Below are 21,657 nucleotides of genomic sequence, written 5' to 3'. Positions count from 1 at the left end.
AATATATGAGGGGTTTTTGAGGTGAACACGGACCAGGCCGGGCTTTGTCCAAAATATTGACCCATTTCAAGCCAAGGTTTTGGGTTGAAAAACATATGATCAATTAGTATTATGTATACCATGGTGCACCTATTGCCCAATCCACACCCAACACAAGAAGTCCAAACGAAAAAAGCCCATGAAGTGTTTTTTTTTGTTTTTTTTTAATAATAGTTCCTCCTCTCTCCAACTGTCAAATCTATTTAAGTTAAAAAAAATGTCATATCTATTTTTATTTCATTTTAAAAATTTTCTCTCTCCTCTTATAAATTAAAAACCTTTCTCAATGAATTCTTTGTATTCTCTCTCTCCTCTCACCATTTTTCCCTCTCTAAAAACTGCAATCTACTATGACAAAAGACAAAAAACACACGAAAACACCTTCAAAAAAATAAACAATACTTAACTTTTTTTATTTTCCTATATTTATGTTAAATAAATTTGCTAATATGATTCAACAAATTGTAAAATTGAAACTATATTCTACTATATAATTATCTTTTTGACTTTTTTAAAATTAATTTTTTTTAATTTTTTTTGGTTGAAAATCAAAATTATTTGCTCCTACCGAAGAGGATAAAGATGTGTAAGTAATTTATTGTTTAAGTTCACAATTTGTTTTTGAATTGTACAATTAGTCAAATGTTCAACAACTAAACACCAAAAAAAGAAGAAATTCGATGATGTATCCAAGAAAAAACCAATTGTTAAAAACTTTTGAACCCCAATTACAAACCACTGAACACCCTACAAAGCCTCTGAACCCCTACAAAACTTTTGAACTCCAACCACAAACCACTGAACACCCTTCAAAAACTTCTGAACCCCTACAAAAACCTTTGAACCCAAACCATAAACTACTGAACACCCTACAAAAACCTCTCAACCCCCTCAAAAAATTTTGAACTACAACCACAAACCACTGAACACCCTACAAAAACTCTGAACTCCCTACAAAAACTTTTGAACCCCAACCATAAAACACTGAACACCCTTCAAAAACCTCTAAACCCCCTACAAAAACTTCTGAACCTCAATCACAAACCACTGAACACCCCCAAAACCTCTTAACCCCCCTAAAACTTCTTAATCCCAACCACAAACCACTGAACACCATACAAAAATCTCTTAACTCCCTACAAAAGTTCTAAACACCAACCACAAACCACTAAACACCCTTCAAAAACTTCTGATCCGAACCCTTACAAAACCTTTGAATTTCAATCATAAATCACTGAACATCCTTCAAAAACCTCTGAACCCGCTACAAAAACTTCTAAACCACAATCACAAACTACTTAACACCCTTCAAAAACCTCTGAACCCCTAAAAACTTCTAAACCCCAACCACAAACTACTAAACACCATACAAAAATATCTGAACCCTCTACAAAACTTCTGAACACCAACCACAAACCACTGAACACCCTAGATGAACCTCTGAACCCCCTACAAAAACTTCTGAATCCCAACCACAAACCACTGAACATCCTTCAAAAACTTCTACACTTGAAGACACTGCTCAGAATGCCAAATGTTCAGATTTATAAATTATAAAGTAGAGAATGCCAAATTTTTTAATAAAATTAAAAATACATAGATTTAAAACAAAAATAAGTTCATAAGTAATTTATCGCATGTTCAAAATTATAATAAAGATGTTCGAAATTCCAAAAATACATGTTATGTGTTTACAGAAAACGTATCATACGTTCACATTTTTAACTTAAAATGATCAAAATACTAAAATATAATCAAATACAGAAATGTTCATAACAAAATGCACAATTATCACTAAAAAATTCAAAAGAATATAAAAGCTACATATTTCGAAACTCAAACCTAGCCATGGTGATTTAAATAATGAAATCTCATGAAAAATAATCTCACCATCGTCTTAACCACCTTCTACTTGACGACGACGCCATTTTTAGCTTCACTTCATTGTAAAACTCCATTAACAAAGCTTCAAATCGAAGGTTGAAGAAAACAAAATTTGAATTTAATCTATTATAATGAAGAAATTCACTCTATGGTGATTAAAAATACTAAAGAATTCAATTAAAAAGATGATGAACGAATTCAAGAGAAAGAAAAATAAAAAGAGAGAAAAATAGAGGAGAGAGAAAATAAAAGAAAGAAAAACCAGAAATTAGGAAAGTAGAGAAGGAAAGAGAATAGAGATAATATTTTAATTGGTGGTTCACATAGAACTATATGCACTATGGTGCATCTTATAATTTGTCCATACCGATTGTTATTTTGGGTTTAATATACCAGGTTTTAAGGCAAAAATCAGGCTGAACTAAAATTTAAAACCAAAACGCAAAAGAAAATTGTAATCGGGTCTAATAGACATAAAAAGTCTACTCCACATAATCACATCCCACTTGTGGACAATCGTTGGGTCTGTTCGGCAAAGGTAGGTGTAGCTGCTGGCTGTTAGCTTTTGAGCAGCTGTTAGCTGTAGAGGTAGATGTGAGCTGTCAGCTGTCAAGGTAGCTGTTCATAATATGAATGTTTGACAAAACTAGTTGTTGAAATTATTATTATTATTATTATTATTTTAATAATAATAATTATTATTATTAGTGGTAGTAGTAGTAGTATGACATACCTTAACAAATCAAAGAAACTTGTATACTTTTTTTTTCCTCCTTTTGATTCTCAAATAACATACGAAAGTATAAATTTAATTATGATTTTGAAAGAAGAAGATGGAGTAGAGAGTTTACATAGCTAGGAAAATATAACATTATATAAAAAAATAATCAGGTAGAAAAATATGGTAGAAAACCTAATATTGTGGTTGACTGGAAAACAAATACACTGAGTATAAAAAGATAAAACTTTTGTTTTTTTTTTAAAAAAAAAAATAAGAAAGATAATAAAACCTAAAAAATAGGTTGAACGCTAGTTTTTTTTTTCAACGCTGGGCGTGTTCGGCGCTAGCTTTTGAGTAGCTTTTAGTGGTTTGACCAAGTCAAACCACTACTCAACAAAAAATGTGAGTGTTTGGCAAAGTAATGGTTCAAGTAGCTTTAAGTGGTGGAGGTAGCTTTTATTAAAAGTTAGTATTATTAGCTTTTGAAGTTTGAGATAGATTTTGAAGTAGCTTTTGAAAATTTAATGTATAATTTTAAAAATAAATTATTGATTCTTAAATGTAACAGCTAGTCAACCACTACTTTACCGAACAATTATACCTAAATTATTTTTTTTCACAGCTAACAGCTTGTTGACAGCTAACAGCTATCTCCACAGCTACAGCTACCTTCACAACTATATTTTGCCGAACATGCCTGCTATCTTTTCTAGCTTTTATTAACAGCTACCTACAAGATACCTCCACCTCTAACAGCTACTTAAGTCACTACTTCACCAAACAGTAATAATTTTTATAGGTAGTGTTTGGAATAAGTTCAAAAGCTAACAACTACTTCAAAAGCTACCGCCGAACAGGCCCGTTGTAGGCCAACAACGATTGCCCTACAACGATTGTCCACAAGTGGGTTGTAGATTAGACTTTTCATGTCTACATACATTCACCTTTTGACATTCTTCCTTCATATCTTGGATTCTCTTGTAACCTCTCATTGAAGTGAATGTTTATGATGATTTAATCACCTTTTGATGTCTAGATTCATCCTCTAGCTTGAAAACTTCATCCTTATAAATTTGGCTTGGTTATCTTCTTCTTGGATATACATCATACACAAAAAAATTAGCTAAATACATTTGTTCCTTGGGCATAAGTTTATATGACTCCACCTCTCATCCAAAAGTGTCTTTGAGTGAGAGTGGTATGTAACCTTAGGGAACGTAGCGGCGATATAATGTGCACCTCAGTTGCGTCGAAATTCGTTTTCAAAGGTAGTGACGAAGTCACGCCACACCATCTTCCTTTTAATCAAACAATTATAATATTCATGTTATTCGTAGTCTTTGAAACACTTATTTTACAACAACCACAACACTATTAGGCTTCTTCAATTTCTCTTTCGTTTTAAAGAACTTTTGGGCAATCTAATAGCTTGCATCAAAATTTCAAACATGCTTTGGATCTTATTAGTGGTATTTATTTGGAATTTATGATAATTTTTATTGTCTATAAGATTTGGTGTCTTTAACTTTACTCTTTTATTTACTTATTTTTTTTATTTTTTTTATGTATCCCTGTACTATTATATGTTAATAAAGGTTTGGATTATATTTTTTTATTATAATATAATTGATTATTATGGCTTTTGTATTTTTCTAAAATAATGATACAAAATTTGAAAGTACATGTGGAGTTTGATGGACCGATTTTATTTTTGAAATAGTATATTTCATCATTAGATTTTGGCTAGCTTATGGATATATATGGTGGGAAATACGTTAGATTATTTGCGAAATAATATTTTCATAAGACTTTCTAGATATTATCTCACTATAATTGAGGTTAGTTATATGGAAAATGAATTATAATTAATGAACTAATTATAAATACTACCTTTGGTCCATATTACTCGCAACTTTAGGGTATTATTTGTGAGATATAAAATATTCCAAAGTTGCAAGTAATTTGGACTGGAGGTAGTATGATATCTCATTCGTCAGATATTAGAATAAAATATTTGATATAACATTAAAAATTAATATTTTATAAGGTTTTTTAAGGAAATTTTGTCAGGAACTACCCAAAGATGAGGAGTTTTGTGAACAATTACCGTTATATTATTATTATTATTATTATTATTATTATTATTATTATTATTATTATTATTATTATTATTATTATTATTATTATTGTTTATCAACAACTACCCCTAAAATGTATAAAGTTAATTTAGCACTACTCTCTAACGAATTTCGTTCATTTGAGTTGATTGTAGGGCCCACACCTACATTTGTCACACAATTTTCCATCAATTTTACCTTTCACAATTAGGCCCTGTTTGGTTTGATGTAAAAGGTTTTCATGGAAAATGAATTTTTCATTTTTTCCCATTTTCCTTTGTTTGGTTTGTTAAGGAGTGGAAAACAATTTTTCAAGGGTGGAAAATTCCATCTTTAATGATGGAAAACATTTTCCTTCTAAAAATAAGGGAAGCCACATTTTCCTCTCTCTTCCTTACCTCTTTTTTTTACTTCCCTCTCATTCATCCCTACATTTCCACTCTTATTTTTTATTTTTCTTGGACTTTTCTTGTATGCAACCAAACAATGGAAAACTAATTTGCAATTGTGTTTTTCCTTGAAAATATGTTTTCCATGAAAACTAATTTTCCATTGAAAATGTTTTACGTTAAACCAAACGGGGCCTTAGAGAAGGAAATACTTTCCCTCTTTTTAGAAAAAAGCCTTTTTCTTTCCCCTCATGCACTGTCTCTTTCTTTCCTACTTACTAATTACTCATAAAATACAATTGAATTCAAACCTTAAAACCCAAAAAAACATAACCCCTAATTCAATTCAAACCCTAAACCCTAAAAATAAATAATTGAATCCATAAATCCTAAATTGAATCCGTAATTATGATAAAGGAAGTTAATTAAAATTCCTAAACCAATTAAATAGGACACGATTACAACAATAACTTAAAATATTACTCCGTATCTAATTTGGTGAGAAATTGTGTCTAATTGCTTGAATTTTTGGATGTGATGAGTTGTAGGAGGAGAGAACAATAGTAAGACTTGAAATAAGTGGGAAGAGAGTTAATTGGGTGGGAAAACATAGGTGTGGGCCCTACAAACAACTCAATTGGATGAAATCCGTTAGTAAATAGTGCTAGACTAACTTAAGACATCTTAGGGGTAATTGTTCATAAATAAAAAATAAAAAATAAAAATGTAAGACTTGAAATAAGTGGGAAGAGAGTTAATTGGGTGGGAAAACATAGGTGTGGGCCCTACAAACAACTCAATTGGATGAAATCCGTTAGTAAATAGTGCTAGACTAACTTAAGACATCTTAGGGGTAATTGTTCATAAAAAAAAAATAGGTAGCTGTCACAAAACTGCATATCTTTGAGGTCAATTTCAACTAGTTTTAACTAGACCATGCAAACGGCTCATTAGAGTTGGGTCAATTTCGGGTCAGGTCATTTTGGATCAGCTAACATTCGCATTGGGTTTGGGTAAGGTCAGGTCAATTTTGAGTCAGATCAGCTAACATTCGTGTTGGGTTCAGTACTGGTCCAATTTGGGCCGAGTATGTTATGTTTGGGTCGGGTCAAATCGATTCGGGGCATGTTCGGATCGTTCATTTAGTGTCGATATTGTGGATCAAGCTCAAATCGATAATTTTATTCGGTTTGTGAGTTTGAGGGATGAAACAATTCGAGTCATTTATGGCACCAAACATTTTTAGTTCAAGTATTAAGTAATTTTTTAATTCGGGATATTTGGGGTATAGGGTCAGTTTGAGTCAAACACTCATTAACCTATACTAAAAGCGAACCTGAAGTGACACTTGTCACGATGTTATAAAAAAATTTCCCACCTTTTTTTCTTTCTTTTTTTTTTTGCCAAATTTTAATAACTTGCCTTTTATAACCTACCATAATACTTATTTCCATTTTGACAACACATTTAATCCAATCATACTCAATTAATTTTTTTAAAAATTATTTTTCAACATATATTTTATATCCTATAAATATTTTAGTTACAAATATACTAACATAGTTTAAAATTAAGGTATTGTCATATTACATCATCCAAGATTATCATAATATTATTATAATTTATTTTCCTCCGACTTAAATTTTATTTTAATTAAAAATAGGAATAATAATTTTGGTTGGACAATTTGTATAAATCTTACAAATATACATAACGTTTATAAGAACAACTTAACAAAAATCATTTTATTATATTATACTCCTCTGTTTTTTATAAGTTATGGTTGGATTTGCACATTTGTTGAGACACAACTTTGACCATCAATAAATTTAATTAGAGACTATTATTTTGTTACAAATATTTTTTTTTTTGGATAAATTTGTTGAATTAACACCATTCTTTATAAATTTTGTTGTAAAGTTTAATTATGACCGTGCATGACACGGGATTTAACCTAGTTTGGATTAAAAACAAATCAGGTCAACTTCGAGTCGGTTATCTCGGGTATTAGGTTAACTCTACATTTGAGCCAAGTCGAATAGATTTCAGATTTCACATCAATTTAAAGTTGTTATTTTCAAGTTAAGTTGGGAGTCACGACTCACGGGTCTATCAGAATTGCGAGGTCTAGTATCAAACTCTCAACGGGTAAACTGCACTTCGTATTTGATTCTCAAAATTACAGTCTCTAACTCCTAGCTGGTAGTAAATTGTACAGTAATCCGTAAAAATGACTCCATAACAGTTCATATTACCAGTCATCAAACCGTGGATTTTTTCCCAAATTGAGCTTTATTGGTAAATTATTTACCAAATTGGTCTCGTGGGAAAAGTATTTCCCAAACTAAGCTTTTGGGGTGAAACGCTGTCTCGGACAGCGTTTTACACCCAGTTGTTTTAAAAAAAAAAATCAAGAAGTAAAACGCTGTCCGAGACAGCGTTTTACCTTGTTGACCTGTTGGTATGTATTTTGGCAAAATATACTAGTATATTTTGCCAAATTATACTGGAATATGTATATGGGCTTTAAAACGCTGCCTGAGGCAGCGTTTTATGTTGAAGCATAAAACGCAGCCTGAGGCAGCGTTTTATTTGAAGCATAAAACGCTGCCTGAGGCTGCGTTTTATGTTAAAGCATAAAACGCCGCCTCAGGCAGCGTTTTTCTGCTAGACTGCATAACCAGCAGCATCTGCTACACTACATCAGCAGCAGTTTCTGCAATCTGCTGCTGCCCCTACACATAACCCTCACCCAGCAGCATCAGCTCAGCCCCACCATGAACCACCACCACCACCATCCACCACCATCAACCACCTCCCCCACCACCACCGGCCGCCACTCTCGACCACCCCTATGCAATGCAAAACACCCTAAACAACGCAAGGACATTTCCACCACCCCCATCATTAACCACCACCCCCACCACCATCAACCACCTCCCCCACCACCACCGCCCGCTACTCTCAACCCCCCATAAACTACCATAAAACACCCTAAACAACGCAAGAGCATTCCCACCACTAGCCCCAACCTTTCCACCACCATCGACCACCACCGACAACCATCAAACACTGGAAACAACCCCAACGGCATGATAACCATCGTGAAACAGCACTTTAAGTGCAGAAGACCAAATATATGCTGCTTGATACATATAACGGATATAAAAGATATAGTTTCACTAACAAAAGTCAAATTCGGACAAATAAGGGAAATAAACTTCAAATTGTACAGAGAGACATTTAGAAAACATTTCTTGTATTAATAATGTAAGCGTTATATACAACATTGTTAAATATTTGAGTACCACAAAAGGATCAACTAACTAATACTATTCGGACTCATGTATTGGAGTTAACTGATCTCCATCCTGTGTGTCCTCCGTCCGTCTACGAACACACCTCGGACGCCTCGTGTAATGCTGAATGGTGGTGAATGGGTCTCGGGACGATGGAGGAGTCAGCTGGCGAGACGATGAGTCACCCTGGCTGTGGCCGGGAGCGGTGTTATGGATGAAGTAATCAGTTGTGCTCCACGCTGTGATGCTCTACACAGATGGCGATACAAGACCGCCAAACAAGCACTACCCCAACTGTATCCACAGATCTCATCCCAGTCGTGGTCTAACAGCTGCAGGTAAAAAATCTGAAGATGGCTTCCGCTCTTGTTTCCAAAGAGCACGCCCGAGATGAGCAGGAACAAGTAAGCTCGGGCGTATCTCTGCACTGTGGCGTCGTCAGCGTCCTGAGGTAAATATCCAAAAGTGTCGCGTAGCCAACCGGTCCTCAGCGCGCTGCCCCTGTTCTCGTTTGGCTCTGGCTGAACCCCTAAAACCCGACCTACTAAACCTGCGGGGTCAAGTACCACACCCCCTGTCACCGCATTCCCATGGATGGGATGGCGTGTGAGTATCGCGACGTCCCGCAGCGTGACTGTCGCCTCCCCCATAGGAAGATGGAAGGAGTGTGTCTCCTGCCTCCATCTCTCAACTAATGCTGTGATAAGCCCTCGATCTATTTCTCTGTAGCCCACGCGATGAATACCACCAAAGCCAACCCAGTCGACGTACTGAAGAACGCGTGGATCGACTGCCCAGCCGGACCTCAAGTGCCTGCACCCTAACATTTCCGCTATGTCCACCTGGTAATTCATTTAAAAACTGTAAATAAGGGTCAAGTATACAAAAAAAACAAGACAAATCTATATATGAAATGGCACGTGAGAAATTACCGTCTGCTCCCATATGTCAACACTCCGATGTCTATCCTGCAGTGTAAGGACAGAAGGGTCAAGTGGTCCTGGTATCCGATCGTGTCCGACCATGATATCTGTTCATTCAAAACAATATGGCCAAACCAATTAAAAAACAGAATTACTAGTCAATGAAATTGACATGACTGTCACAGGTAAAAGACAAGTACGAAATATAAGTCACCAAATCTCAAATATAATCCAAGCGTTACTAATGTTACATAACGTCATTAATCAACTACTACATGAATCTACTGTTCTACTACTATAGCTAAATAATTACAAGCTTATGTTTCGGTTGATCTAGCTGGGCACGTTTTGCGATTGTGACCTTGTTGGTGACAACGGCTGCATTTAGTCCCAGGTCGGTTAGTGTCATCCATTTCATTGCGTATGCGCTTTGACTTTGGCCGACCTTTTCCTCTTACCATGCTGGCGTCCGGGATGAGTCTAGGTCCTATGTACTGCGTCCAAGTGGTCTCACATGGAATAGGCCAGAACTGTGGTGCATACGTGTTCATATACGCATCCGATTGCAGGAAAGGGTCCACCCACGGCCTCTCGGACAGTGAATAAGTCGCACACACTGCTAGAACATGAGAGCATGGAAGGTGGAATATCAGGGGTTTGTTGCATGTACAAGTTCTCAACTGGAAGTTAACAGTGTGTCTATGGCCTCCCTTTCTACCAACTCGCTCCCCCCTATGTGTCGTCACTTGGTAAATGTGCAGCCGACGGTTATAGGCATCCACCTTGTGGTATCTTGCTTTTGCTGTGTTCTTCTCTAAAATAGCAGTGACTTTTGGGGGATATGCAAGTCCCTGTTCGGCCCTGGTCTTAGCAGATTCTCTTCTTAAGGTGAAGTACCTGTTAACTCTGTGGAAAGTTAACTCAACAAGGGACATAACTGGCATGAACCGAGCACCTTTCAAAACATTGTTAAATGTCTTAGAGAAGTTTGTTGTACATATCCCATGTCTGCGACCACCGTCGTGAAACAAAGACCACGTAGGAAACGACACTTGGGCAATATACTGTAACGATTTCGTACATGCCTGACCAATCGAAAACAAGTCAGCTTGCAGTTTTCTTTCTTGTCTTTGGTACGCAGCAGCCTTGAACGTATCTCTCGTGATGGTGCTTCGCACGTGAGATTTCAAGTTTGAAGCCAAGCGACGAACACAAAACTTGTGGTAGGCTCGGGGTTGAGTGAATCGAATGTTAGGATCATTCATTACTGCAATAATCCCTGCATGTCGATCAGATATAACACACAAGCCATCTCGTTGCGTAACTCTATCCCGAAGACAGCTCATAAACCAAGACCAGCTGGAAATGTTTTCCCCCTCAACCAACGCAAATGCTAGTGGAAATACTTGGAAGTTTCCATCCACACCTGTAGCAACCAAAAGTGTTCCTTTATACTTCCCGTACAAGTGCTTCCCATCGATACAGATGACAGGCATACAATGTTTGAAACCATCGATACAAGGACCAAATGCCCAAAACACTCGTTCAAATACTTCCATGTTGCTGGTATACCTACCCTCCACTAGAGCTTTGTGTTTCCATATGACTACGGTTCCCTGGTTTGACTGTTCCAGTGCTTGCATGAACTGAGGAAGTCTGCTGTAAGAACTTTCCCAATCACCAAAAATTTGAGTGATGGCTTTGTCCTTGGCATACCATGCTCTTTTATACGGAACTTCAAAATGGAATTGCTTGGAGATGAGTTCCTGAATGAATTCAACTTTTAGTGTCGGATCTTTCTGCACAAAGGACTTCACAAACTCAGATATTATGGACGAATCCAAGTGTGGGTGATCATTAGATAGTAATTCGGTAACACATTTCTCCCAATGCGGGCCTTTGTATGTGACTATGGTGAAGCCACGCGAGTGCTCACTTGTCCTAGTACCCCTTAGAGACCATCCACATTTCTTCTTGCAACGCAGATGAAGGACACTCTCATTTGAGGTCACTGTGGTGTAGAATTGATTTCTCTGTATAGAATTCATCTTCACCATTTCTTGAAGCGTTTTCTTACTGTCAAAGTACATCCCCTTCTCGAATTCTCCCCCTGGAACAAATGATGTATGACTCCCTGAATTGGCCCAATACTCATCAACTTCATAATTCTCATTTATCTGACTAAACCAGGGTACTGCAGTTCTAACCAAGGGCTCATCAATTTCCATCTGCCCATCTTCAAGATCCATGTCATCAAGCCTATCATACTCCTCCCCATTATCATCCTCATCATCTGTATCCGCATACACATCGTACACCGACAATTCGTTATTCACAATATTATCAAAATGACTTGGGTCTTCTTGAGACGGTGATTCTTAAACCTCATCTCGCATCGGTGACGGAGCCACGGTGTTTGATGTTGAAGGACCGGATTGGCCGAACATTGTCACACAGCCCCCCGCATGTGCAGGTGATGCTATATGAGGACTAAACGACATCTGAAATTGATCATCATGCAACAAGCGACTGAAAGTTCCCATCCCATATTCATTCGATGGAATGTGGTTTGAAGGGCCTTGGAAGGACGCGGTGTTGTAATCGGAGACATATGTAGGATGTTGTTCTGCCCAAGTACTTTGTTGGGTACATATAAGCACTGTTTCTACATATATCTCATTGGGAACGCCCTTCATTGTAACAATGCTTCTCAAAGCTTTTAAATGTTTGTTTGTGGAGACAGGTAACACTTGAACCCCATGCCCAGTCTCACACCTCATTTTAAGGTTCAGTTCAGCATTCATTGGGTTTGAGCCGATACTACTGTGAACCTCATTCATCAGATCATTCACAGTCATGCTCGGTTCAAGTGTTATAAGTTCCATATTCCCTCCACTGTACTCAACATTTGATCCATCACACATAATTTCACCTCCCCACCGGCATAACAACACTACATTTTGTGAAGCCATATTCTACATACCAACCAAAACACATTTAAGGATAATCGAATTCTAAAACAACGTCAAAAAACCCTAATTTAACAATACATAACATACATAGCTTCGATAATGGAAAGTTATATCAAATTTCGAGAACCTACATGTGTAGCTAATATGACAACAATGAAACAAGTCCATTCTCATTATCAACATTTTCATCACCAATTTCATAAACTCTTAGTACCGCATACAACTATCAACATACTAATACCGCATTACCATCAACAATTTTATCATTATTTTCACAATAATAGACCACATTACCATCAACAATTTCATCAAGAATTTCATCAAAAACAAACCACATTATCATTGACAATTTCATCAACAATTTCGTCGACAATTTAATCAACAATTTCGTCGACAATTTAATCAACAATTTCGTCTATATTTTTCCTCAACAATGTACCACATTATCATCAATAATTATCAACAATTTATCACATTTCATTACTAATTAGCAACAAATTAATACAATTTACATCACAATTTGCTACAACATACAACAACTATCTACTACCAACTATTCAATGTAAAATTCAACAATGTACTACGAATTTAGGGTTTACCCGGATTTAAAGAGTGAGTGAGACAATGCCGGCAACAACTTCCGTTCACTTTGGTGGCGGCAGGGGCGGCGGCACGGCAGGGGAGGCGTTGGCAACAACTGTGGTTCTTTGTTGCTGACAATGAGAGTTAGTGAGAGAGAGAGTGTAAATTGCGTGAAAGAGAGGAAAGAGATTGAGAAAAAAAGGCCTGGAATTCGTTATAATTCCCGCAAGAAACGCTGCCTGAGGCAACGTTTCATTTAAAGATATAAACGCTGCCTCAGGCAGCGTTTATTTGTATAAAACAGGTATGAAATACGAAGTTTATGAAAAAAGTCAAACTACCATAAAATGCTGCCTGAGGCAGCGTTTTATGTCTTGATTTTTTTTTTTTAAAAAAAAACTGAGTGTAAAACGCTGTCCGAGACAGCATTTCACCTTAGAAGCTTAGTTTGGGAAATACTTTTGCCACGAGACCAATTTCGTAAATAATTTCCGTATAAAGCTTAATTTGGGAAAAAAATCCTCAAACCGTCGACACATTTCAATTCACCAGATAAAAAACCTCTCACTCTAACTTTCCAGATCTCATCGATGGCGTCCACCACCACCACCCCATCAACACCCACCACCTCCACAACACAACCACAACAGTTCTCCATAAAACTCGGGACCCCAGAAGCCCTCTCCCAACTCCGCTCCCTCACCGACGTCGGCACAATGACTCGTCTCCTCCACGAATGCATCGCCTACCAACGCTCTCTCGACGTCAACCTCGAATCCCTCCTTTCTCAACGCTCTTCCCTCGACACCCATCTCTCTTCTCTTCTCAAATCCTCTCAAGTCCTCTCCATCGTCCGATCTGACGCCGACCATATCCTCTCCTCCGTCCGATCAACTTCTGTTCTCGCCGACAATGTCTCTGCTAAAGTCCGTGAACTTGACCTCGCTCAATCCCGCGTTTCTTCCACCCTTTTGCGACTTGATGCCATTTCTCAGAAATCTGCTTGCATTGATTCGGTTAAAGCTTCGCTTGAGTCTGATGATTATGAATCGGCTGCTGAACATGTTAAGAAGTTTCTGGAAATTGATTTGAAGTTTCGGGATTCTTCTGGGTCGTCTCAGAAAGAGGAATTGCTTGCTTATAAGAAACAGTTGGAGGGTATTGTTAAGAAGAAGCTTCTTGCTGCTGTTGATCAAAGGGATCATCCTTCTGTTGTCAGATTTATTCGCCTTTATCCCCTTCTCGGAATCGAAGAAGAGGGGTTGCAGGTAATTTTTGAGATTTTGAGTTTTGATCATGTTGCAATTATGGTTGTGGTTCATGTGTAATGGGTAGAATTGGGTTGTTTTCATTGTATATGAAATTGGGTTGTTGTTTTAGTATTGTAATCGCGGTGTTTGGTATGGTTGTTTTAGTATGGTTGTGTTTCATGTGTAATGGGTGGAATTGGATTGTTTTCATTGCACATGAAATTGGGTTGTTGTTTTAGTATTGAAATCGTGCTTGGTATCATATTTGTTAATTTAGGCAAAATGTAGGTATTCTTTATGTGGGGAAATGTAGGAATGTGTGAGTAGATGAGTAAGGATTTTTTTTTTTTTTTTTGATTGAGTGTTGCATAAGGTTTTAGTATTTATTTAGCTACAAATATGGTTTTTTTTTCATGATTATTGTGTAAGTTTGGATTGTTTTCGATTTATATAAGATTGGGTTATTTAAGTAGTGGAATTTAAGCACTGTATATGTTGATTTGGTAATAATGTAGGTAATTTTTATGTGGGAAATGTAGGTTATAATAACTGTTAATGTTGGAAAAGTTTTGGCGTGTGAGTAAACGTGTATGAATTTGAATGATTTTGTTGTTGTGTGTTGCAGGTATATGTGAATTACTTGAAGAAGGTAGTTTCTATGAGGTCTAGGATGGAGTTTGATCAATTGGTGGAGTTAATGGAGAATAGTTATACGAATAGTAGTAGCCAGGCTAATTTTGTAGCTTGCTTGACTAATTTGTTTACAGATATTGTGTTGGCTATTGAGGAAAATGATGAGATTTTGCGGATATTGTGTGGTGAGGATGGAATAGTCTATGCTATCTGTGAGCTGCAAGAAGAGTGTGATTCAAGGGGTTTCTTAATTTTGAAGAAGTATATGGAGTATAGAAAATTGATGAAATTGACTAGAGATATTAACTCTTATAGCGAGAATTTGCTCTCAGTTGGGAGTTTGGAGGGTCCTGATCCAAGGGAGGTGGAGCTCTATTTGGAGGAGATTTTGTCCCTCACCCGATTAGGTGAGGATTACATTGTGTATATGGTGTCAAAAATCAAAGGGCTTAGTTCGATTGATCCAGAGCTTGGTCCAAGAGCTACCAAGGCTTTTAGAAATGGGAAATTTAGTACAGGTCTTCATGAAGTAACTGAGTATTATGTCGTCTTGGAGGAATTCTTCATGGTGGAGAATGTAAAAAAGGCTATCAAGATCGATGAGCATGTGTCCGATAGCTTGACAACGTCCATGGTGGATGATGTTTTTTATGTCTTGCAAAGTTGTTGTCGAAGGGCGATATCCACTTCCAAAAGCGAGTCTGTGGTTTCTGTTTTGAATGGGGCTGCCAACTTGTTGAGTAATGAGTATCTTGAAGCTTTGCAGCAGAAGATGAGGGAGCCAAATCTAGGTGCAAAGTTGTTTTTGGGAGGTGTTGGTGTTCAGAAGACTGGAAAAGAAATTGCCACGGCTTTGAATAATATAGACGTCAGTTGCGTATACATCCTTAAACTACGCCATGAGATTGAGGAGCAATGTGCAGAGGTAAATGTTAGATTTCTTAATTAAATTAGTTTATTGCCCAATGAAAGTATACCTATTTACTGATATGTTTCTTTCTTGCATACAGTATATGTCTGAAGTTTGAACTGATGTGATGTATGCTTCATTTTAGGATCTTGACTATTTTCCAGGAACTTGTTGTCTAGGTTTTAGTGCTGCATGATAGATTGAGCTCATTTTATATTCTCACGTAACTTTACATGTGATTTTAGATGATAAAACTTTAAATGTTTATTGGAACTCAATCTTCTTTTTAAAACTTTATTATGTTGCCCCTCTCCCCAAAAGAAAGACCTTATATTCATTTCTGCAACGGACTGCGTGGTTGAACCTATTAACTGACAAGATCAAGCACAAGAATTGGGAAAGACAGGATGATTGATAGATAATAGCTAATGGCTTCAAGATACAAACTAATGGCTATAGGCCATGACTCTCCAATGTTCCAAAACAAATTTCTGAATGCCTTCTCCCTCCTAAGCTTCTCCTATTCATATTACTCTACCTTATTACATGATGTGGCATATAGCCTTAATTACTACATTAATTAACTTTGTCTTCATCCCAAGATCAATTTATGAATTGTTGCATGTTGTAGTTGTGGACTTGTGGGTTGTGAGCATTCCCCTGTCTCTGTAGCCTCCTGCTGTGCGTGTAGACAATTGGTGTTGTGGGTTGATTCATTGCATTTTCTTATCATTATAATTGCATTTTATGTATGTATCATTGATTATTCACAGTTGGTCAAGTTTCTTAAGGATATTGTTTTTGTAGGACATTAAAATTATGGGAAGATTGAAGTTTAGATAGGATCATATTCCCTAATGATTTTTAAGAGTCAATAACTGTACAATGTCAGTCTCCATACATCTCGATCAGAAAATAAACAATTAAAAAAAAAAAAGAATCGGAATTGATCAATACATTTATTTCTTTTCTCGAAATAAATCAAAGATAAATCATGGATCAACTAAGCCCTCTCGGAAACTCGTTTAAGAATAAGAACGAGGAATCTCATGCTTTTGACAAAGAAAAGGAGTTAGCTCAGGATTGCCCATTTTTATTGACTCCAGGGTTTCTCTGAATTTGAAAGTTTTCACTTAGTAGGTCTCCATACTAAGGCTCAAGCCAATTAAGTCCGTAGCGTCTACTGATTTCACCAGTCCCCCCCCCCTCCCCCCTTCTTTTCTTTTTAAGATTAGGATCTTCGTGTGATGTCCTCCCACTGAGATTAGTAGTGTTTGTCTTTCTGGGATATTAATCAGTATTGCTGATGTGTTACTTAAGTGAGACCTTAGTCATTTCAAGTTATGTTTGCAAGACTTGCTATGTATGTCTTTCCTGTCAAGGGATTGATTATGAGTTCCATATATTGAGGAGCCTTTGTCCATTTTAATAGGTATTTCCTGCACCAGCTGATCGAGAGAAAATAAAATCTTGTCTGTCCATGTTGGGAGAGACGAACAACATTTTCAAGCAGGCATTAAATGCTGGCATGGATCAACTTGTTGGAACTATTACTCCTCGAATACGCCCAATTGTGGACAATGTGGGAACCATTAGTTATGAGTTATCAGAGGCTGAATATGCAGATAATGAGGTGAATGATCCATGGGTCCAGAGGCTTCTTCATGCTGTTGAAACTAATGCAGCGTGGCTTCAGCCTGTAATGACCGCGAACAACTATGATACTTTTGTCCATCTCATCATAGATTTTATCACCAAGAGGCTTGAACTCATAATGATGCAGAAAAGATTCAGTCAACTTGGAGGTTTACAGCTTGACAGAGATACTAGGACATTGGTAAGCCATTTTTCAAGCATGACTCAAAGAACCGTGAGAGATAAATTTGCTCGGCTTACCCAGATGGCCACCATTTTGAACTTGGAAAAGGTCTCTGAGATTTTGGATTTCTGGGGTGAGAATTCAGGGCCAATGACTTGGAGACTAACTCCTGCAGACGTGAGGAGAGTGCTGGGTCTGAGGGTTGATTTTAAGACTGAAGCAATTGCTTCTTTGAAGCTGTAATTCTTTGTAGGTTTCTTACTTGTTCACTCTGTTTCATATCTTCTTGTTATCTTTTCTTAATCTTTTTTCCCATTTTTCTATATACGTGAGTGAGCATCTTTTGCGGCGTAGAATGTACAAACTCTCAACCTGTAACATTTACAGAGTTTTTACCTTGAAATAGAAGTTCTTTTCTTATGCATATTTGTGTTATTCTTTAGACACTCTCTATGCTAACCTAACGAGGCTCTTTCTCTTGGTCATGCAGCCTCATGCTGTGTAGTGACATTTTATTGTATTAGTTACCGAGGTTATTGAAGTTTTCACTTGATAAAACAGTTAATTTCTAGCTCATTCTGATTGTTCTTCAGATAATCCTTCTTTGGCTCCACATATTGTGCAGCCCTTGTATATTATGTGTTTTTATTTTACATGTTTTTTATTATGTAGCTAATCAGTGCATGTTTGTGTGTTATTACATTTACTTCCAGGTAATTTTAACCTTTTTCTTATTCTTGGCAGTTAGAAACATTATGTCAAAAGTGTAGAACGGTTATGGATCTTTTTACCCCTCAAAAGTAGCACTCATCTGCTTATTTCAGCTGTCTTATCTTTGTTCTAAAACTTTGCTCTAGCTCCTTGCTTGATGTTTCTCAGTTTAGTGAGGTAAGTTCTGCAGTTAGAAGAAGGTGAAAGTGCAATACTATAGGTGCGATTATTTAAGGTTATAAAAACCTTGCTATTAGTTGGCTATATTTCTGTCTGTTGTCCTAGTAATAATTTCTTTGGGTATAATCTCAATGTTTACTCAAGCATCTCTTACTAGGATTTTGAGTATATTTGATTGTGAATTGTGTTTTTGAAACTTCAGGATTTTGCCGGTAATGATATGTGGTCATAGTGTTTGAAGATTTATATTGGTGTGTTTGAGTAATAACTAGGATTTTAAGACTTCAGGATGGCTTTTGTTCAGTTGCAGAGTTGATAGTTTTCAAGGATACTGTGGTTGAGGTCAGTGGCTTTTAACTTGACCTAAATTTCTGCCTTGTTTTATGTACTCCTCCTTTTTCAAATAAATAATGACTACACTTGAGTCTAAATTTTTGCCTGGTTTCATTACTCCCTCCGTTTCGATTTACACTTCACTTTTCAAGAAAATAATTGGGAAGTAAGAGAGAGAAATGGCTAAAGTACAATATTTGTAATAATAATTTAAAAAAAATAAAAAAATTGTGGATCCGAAAGTGCAATGATATGTACAAGAGTATGAAAATGAACCCTTTTTTTTTTTTTTGTGTGTGTGTGTTTGTTGCCAACTAGCTTAGCTAGTTAAAGTTTTGGGAGGTGGTATCCAAAATGAGGTAGTATGAATTTGTGTTATGATATGTCGAAGAACGCTGCTTTTCATGAAATGTGTTTTGCATTATGTGATGCTTAGCATTTCAGTTAAGCTGATGTCTTGCTCGTTCATGTGTCTGTTGTCTTTGTGCTCGTGTGCTTGTCATCTTGTTTTCTCCTTTTGTATGCAGTCCCTAAAATCTTCTCCTTCCTAGCTCCCTAAAGTCCATACCCTGATCCTCTGCCTATAGATTTTACGTAGATAGCTTATAGCAAGTAGAAAACTTTGTTACAAACCCTGGTTTTCATAAGTAAGATAATACATCCATGTTGCACTACTGCCCAACAAGCAAGCTACTGAATCCAATTACTAAGCTGGAATAAATAAGAACTGGCATATTATAGTCTCCTACAGTCCTACTCATAGAATAAAAATGTGGTCATGGTCGCGATTTCAGGATCGACCGTGGTCCGTGGTATTGGTATTGGTAGGCCTGATCACGGATCGGATATCCGATCCGATATCCGATTTCGGATCGGATATCCGAATCTGAAAATTTGCAAATTTGATATCCGTATCCGATCCGAAATGTTTCGGATATCCGATATCCGAAATTTTTCGGATCGGATACTTCAATTATCCGTTATCCGAAATTTTTAAAAACTATTTTTAAAATATTATTTTTTCCGTTTATTATAATAAACTATTTCATTATACAATGTGTTCTTTTCTTTTTTTTTTGGGAAAAAGGGAGCATATTAAATTACTTAATCAAACGGTTCATACAAGGCATCATCAAAAAATCAAAACCAAAGCTTCCCTGATTGTCTCTAACAGAACAAACAGAAATAGAAAAGCTAAAGCAATAAGAGATCTGCATCCAATTAGTTGCTACTGTCCTGAAGGTCTTGCTCATAAATATCATTCACGCAAGTTGGAGCAACATCATGTGGTCTTTCATCATCCTCCATATTAATCGCAAGCTTCCATGTCAATGTAATTGAAGTCAATATTACGATCAGTCTTCAGAAATTCTCCAATATCCCTCAAAATGACAGCTAGTTCATTAGTTCCATAATTTTCTAGGATTTGCTTGCAAGCCACGATCCATCGCTTCTTCTGAGTTCTGATTACACAGCCTGCACCCGCCTCTCCGGAATTTCTCCATGATCCGTCATATTAACCTTTTGAGTACCTTGTCCTGGCCTCTTCCACATTTCATACTGGTTACGAATGGCTGGAGCTTTTCCTTTCCCCTGAAAAACAGAATTAGTGGCAACCAAATCGACCATAAAGTCATAAACCTGTTAAGCATAGTTACATGATGAAGCATAGCCAGGGCAGCAACAAGCCAACAACGGAGCAGCAACAACGGAGCAGCAAAACAGCAGGGCAGCAACAACGAAGCAGCAAAACAGCAGGTCAGCAACAACAATATCAGTACAGCAACACAGCACCATCAATACATCAACACAGCACCTGGCAGCAATAAAAAACAGCAATAGACAAACTAAAAAAACAGCAAAGCAACACACAAAACCACTAAACCAATTAACCAAGCAAATATTAAACACACAAAAACATATTAAACACACATAAAATAATCTCTACAATGCTCCAAGCCACTAAAAGTCCACAAACTCCAAATTAGTAAATTACACCACAAAAAAACAAAATAAAAAAAATTACAACTTCATCTTATGTATCTCAAGCTCCAATCTCCAATCTTCAAGCTCATCTTCAATTTGTCACATGTAATCATCAACAACGCCACTCGAAGGTTGCTCAATAAGTGGTAATAACTCTACACAACAATTTTTAAAAAGAATATAGAATAAAAAATTAGTTAGAAGTTAAAACTAAATTATGCAAATTAATTAAAAAAAAAACATAATAACTAATAAAATGTTTTACCTTCTTCAATTCTCTCAATATCTTCAAGATTTTCTTCAACTACTAAAGGACCACGAGTATTTCGCAACCAATCTTGAGCACATATCAAAGATTCAACCATATTTGATGAAAGTGAGCTACGAAATGGATCAAGTACTCGTCCACCCGTACTAAATGCAGATTCAGACGCTACAGTGGACACGGGAATAGCTAACACATCTTTCGCCATAAGAGCTACTATAGGATATCTTTCCCCCACGATTTTTCCACCAATCTAAGGCATCAAAGCTCTTTCCAATAGTGTTAGGTTCTCTTTCATCATTTAGATACTTATCCAAATCACTCTTTTTCTCAAGATTGCTTTGACTTCCTATATCCCTCTCAAATTCAAATTCAGCCATGTCATGCCAATCCTCAAAGCTTTCCAAGTCTCTTGTAGTTAAATCAACCATATTGGATGGACTTGACCCACTTTGTGTTTGTTGAGAGGCATAATGTTCGTACAAAGAATTCAACGCATCCTTAATATTATCATACAACTCTTTACCCTTATCCAAATCATATTGATCATCAATAGCCCACTTCACATATTGCATCTTTCGCCTTGGATCAAGTACAACAGCAACATCAAATTGAGAATATTCACATTTTCCCAATACTTATCA

At 36.7% G+C, this 21,657-nt stretch overlaps 1 protein-coding gene across 1 annotated transcript; it reads left to right on the top strand.

Annotated features, from left to right (window-relative positions):
• Window positions 1-13,366: 13,366 nt before the first annotated feature.
• Window positions 13,367-17,962, top strand: LOC110713510 (conserved oligomeric Golgi complex subunit 4-like). The gene is made up of 3 exons (XM_021891955.1): window positions 13,367-14,194; window positions 14,802-15,734; window positions 17,152-17,962. The coding sequence occupies exons 1-3, from the start codon at window positions 13,517-13,519 to the stop codon at window positions 17,779-17,781; spliced, it is 2,241 nt and encodes a 746-aa protein (XP_021747647.1). The 5' UTR covers window positions 13,367-13,516; the 3' UTR covers window positions 17,782-17,962.
• The last annotated feature ends 3,695 nt before the right edge of the window (window positions 17,963-21,657 follow it).

This window comes from Chenopodium quinoa, unplaced genomic scaffold (assembly GCF_001683475.1).
Source record: "Chenopodium quinoa cultivar QQ74 unplaced genomic scaffold, ASM168347v1, whole genome shotgun sequence".
Classification (NCBI taxonomy): domain Eukaryota; kingdom Viridiplantae; phylum Streptophyta; class Magnoliopsida; order Caryophyllales; family Amaranthaceae; genus Chenopodium; species Chenopodium quinoa.
Note: the sequence above shows the minus strand (reverse complement) of the source record. Positions and strands in the feature narration are given on the sequence as shown.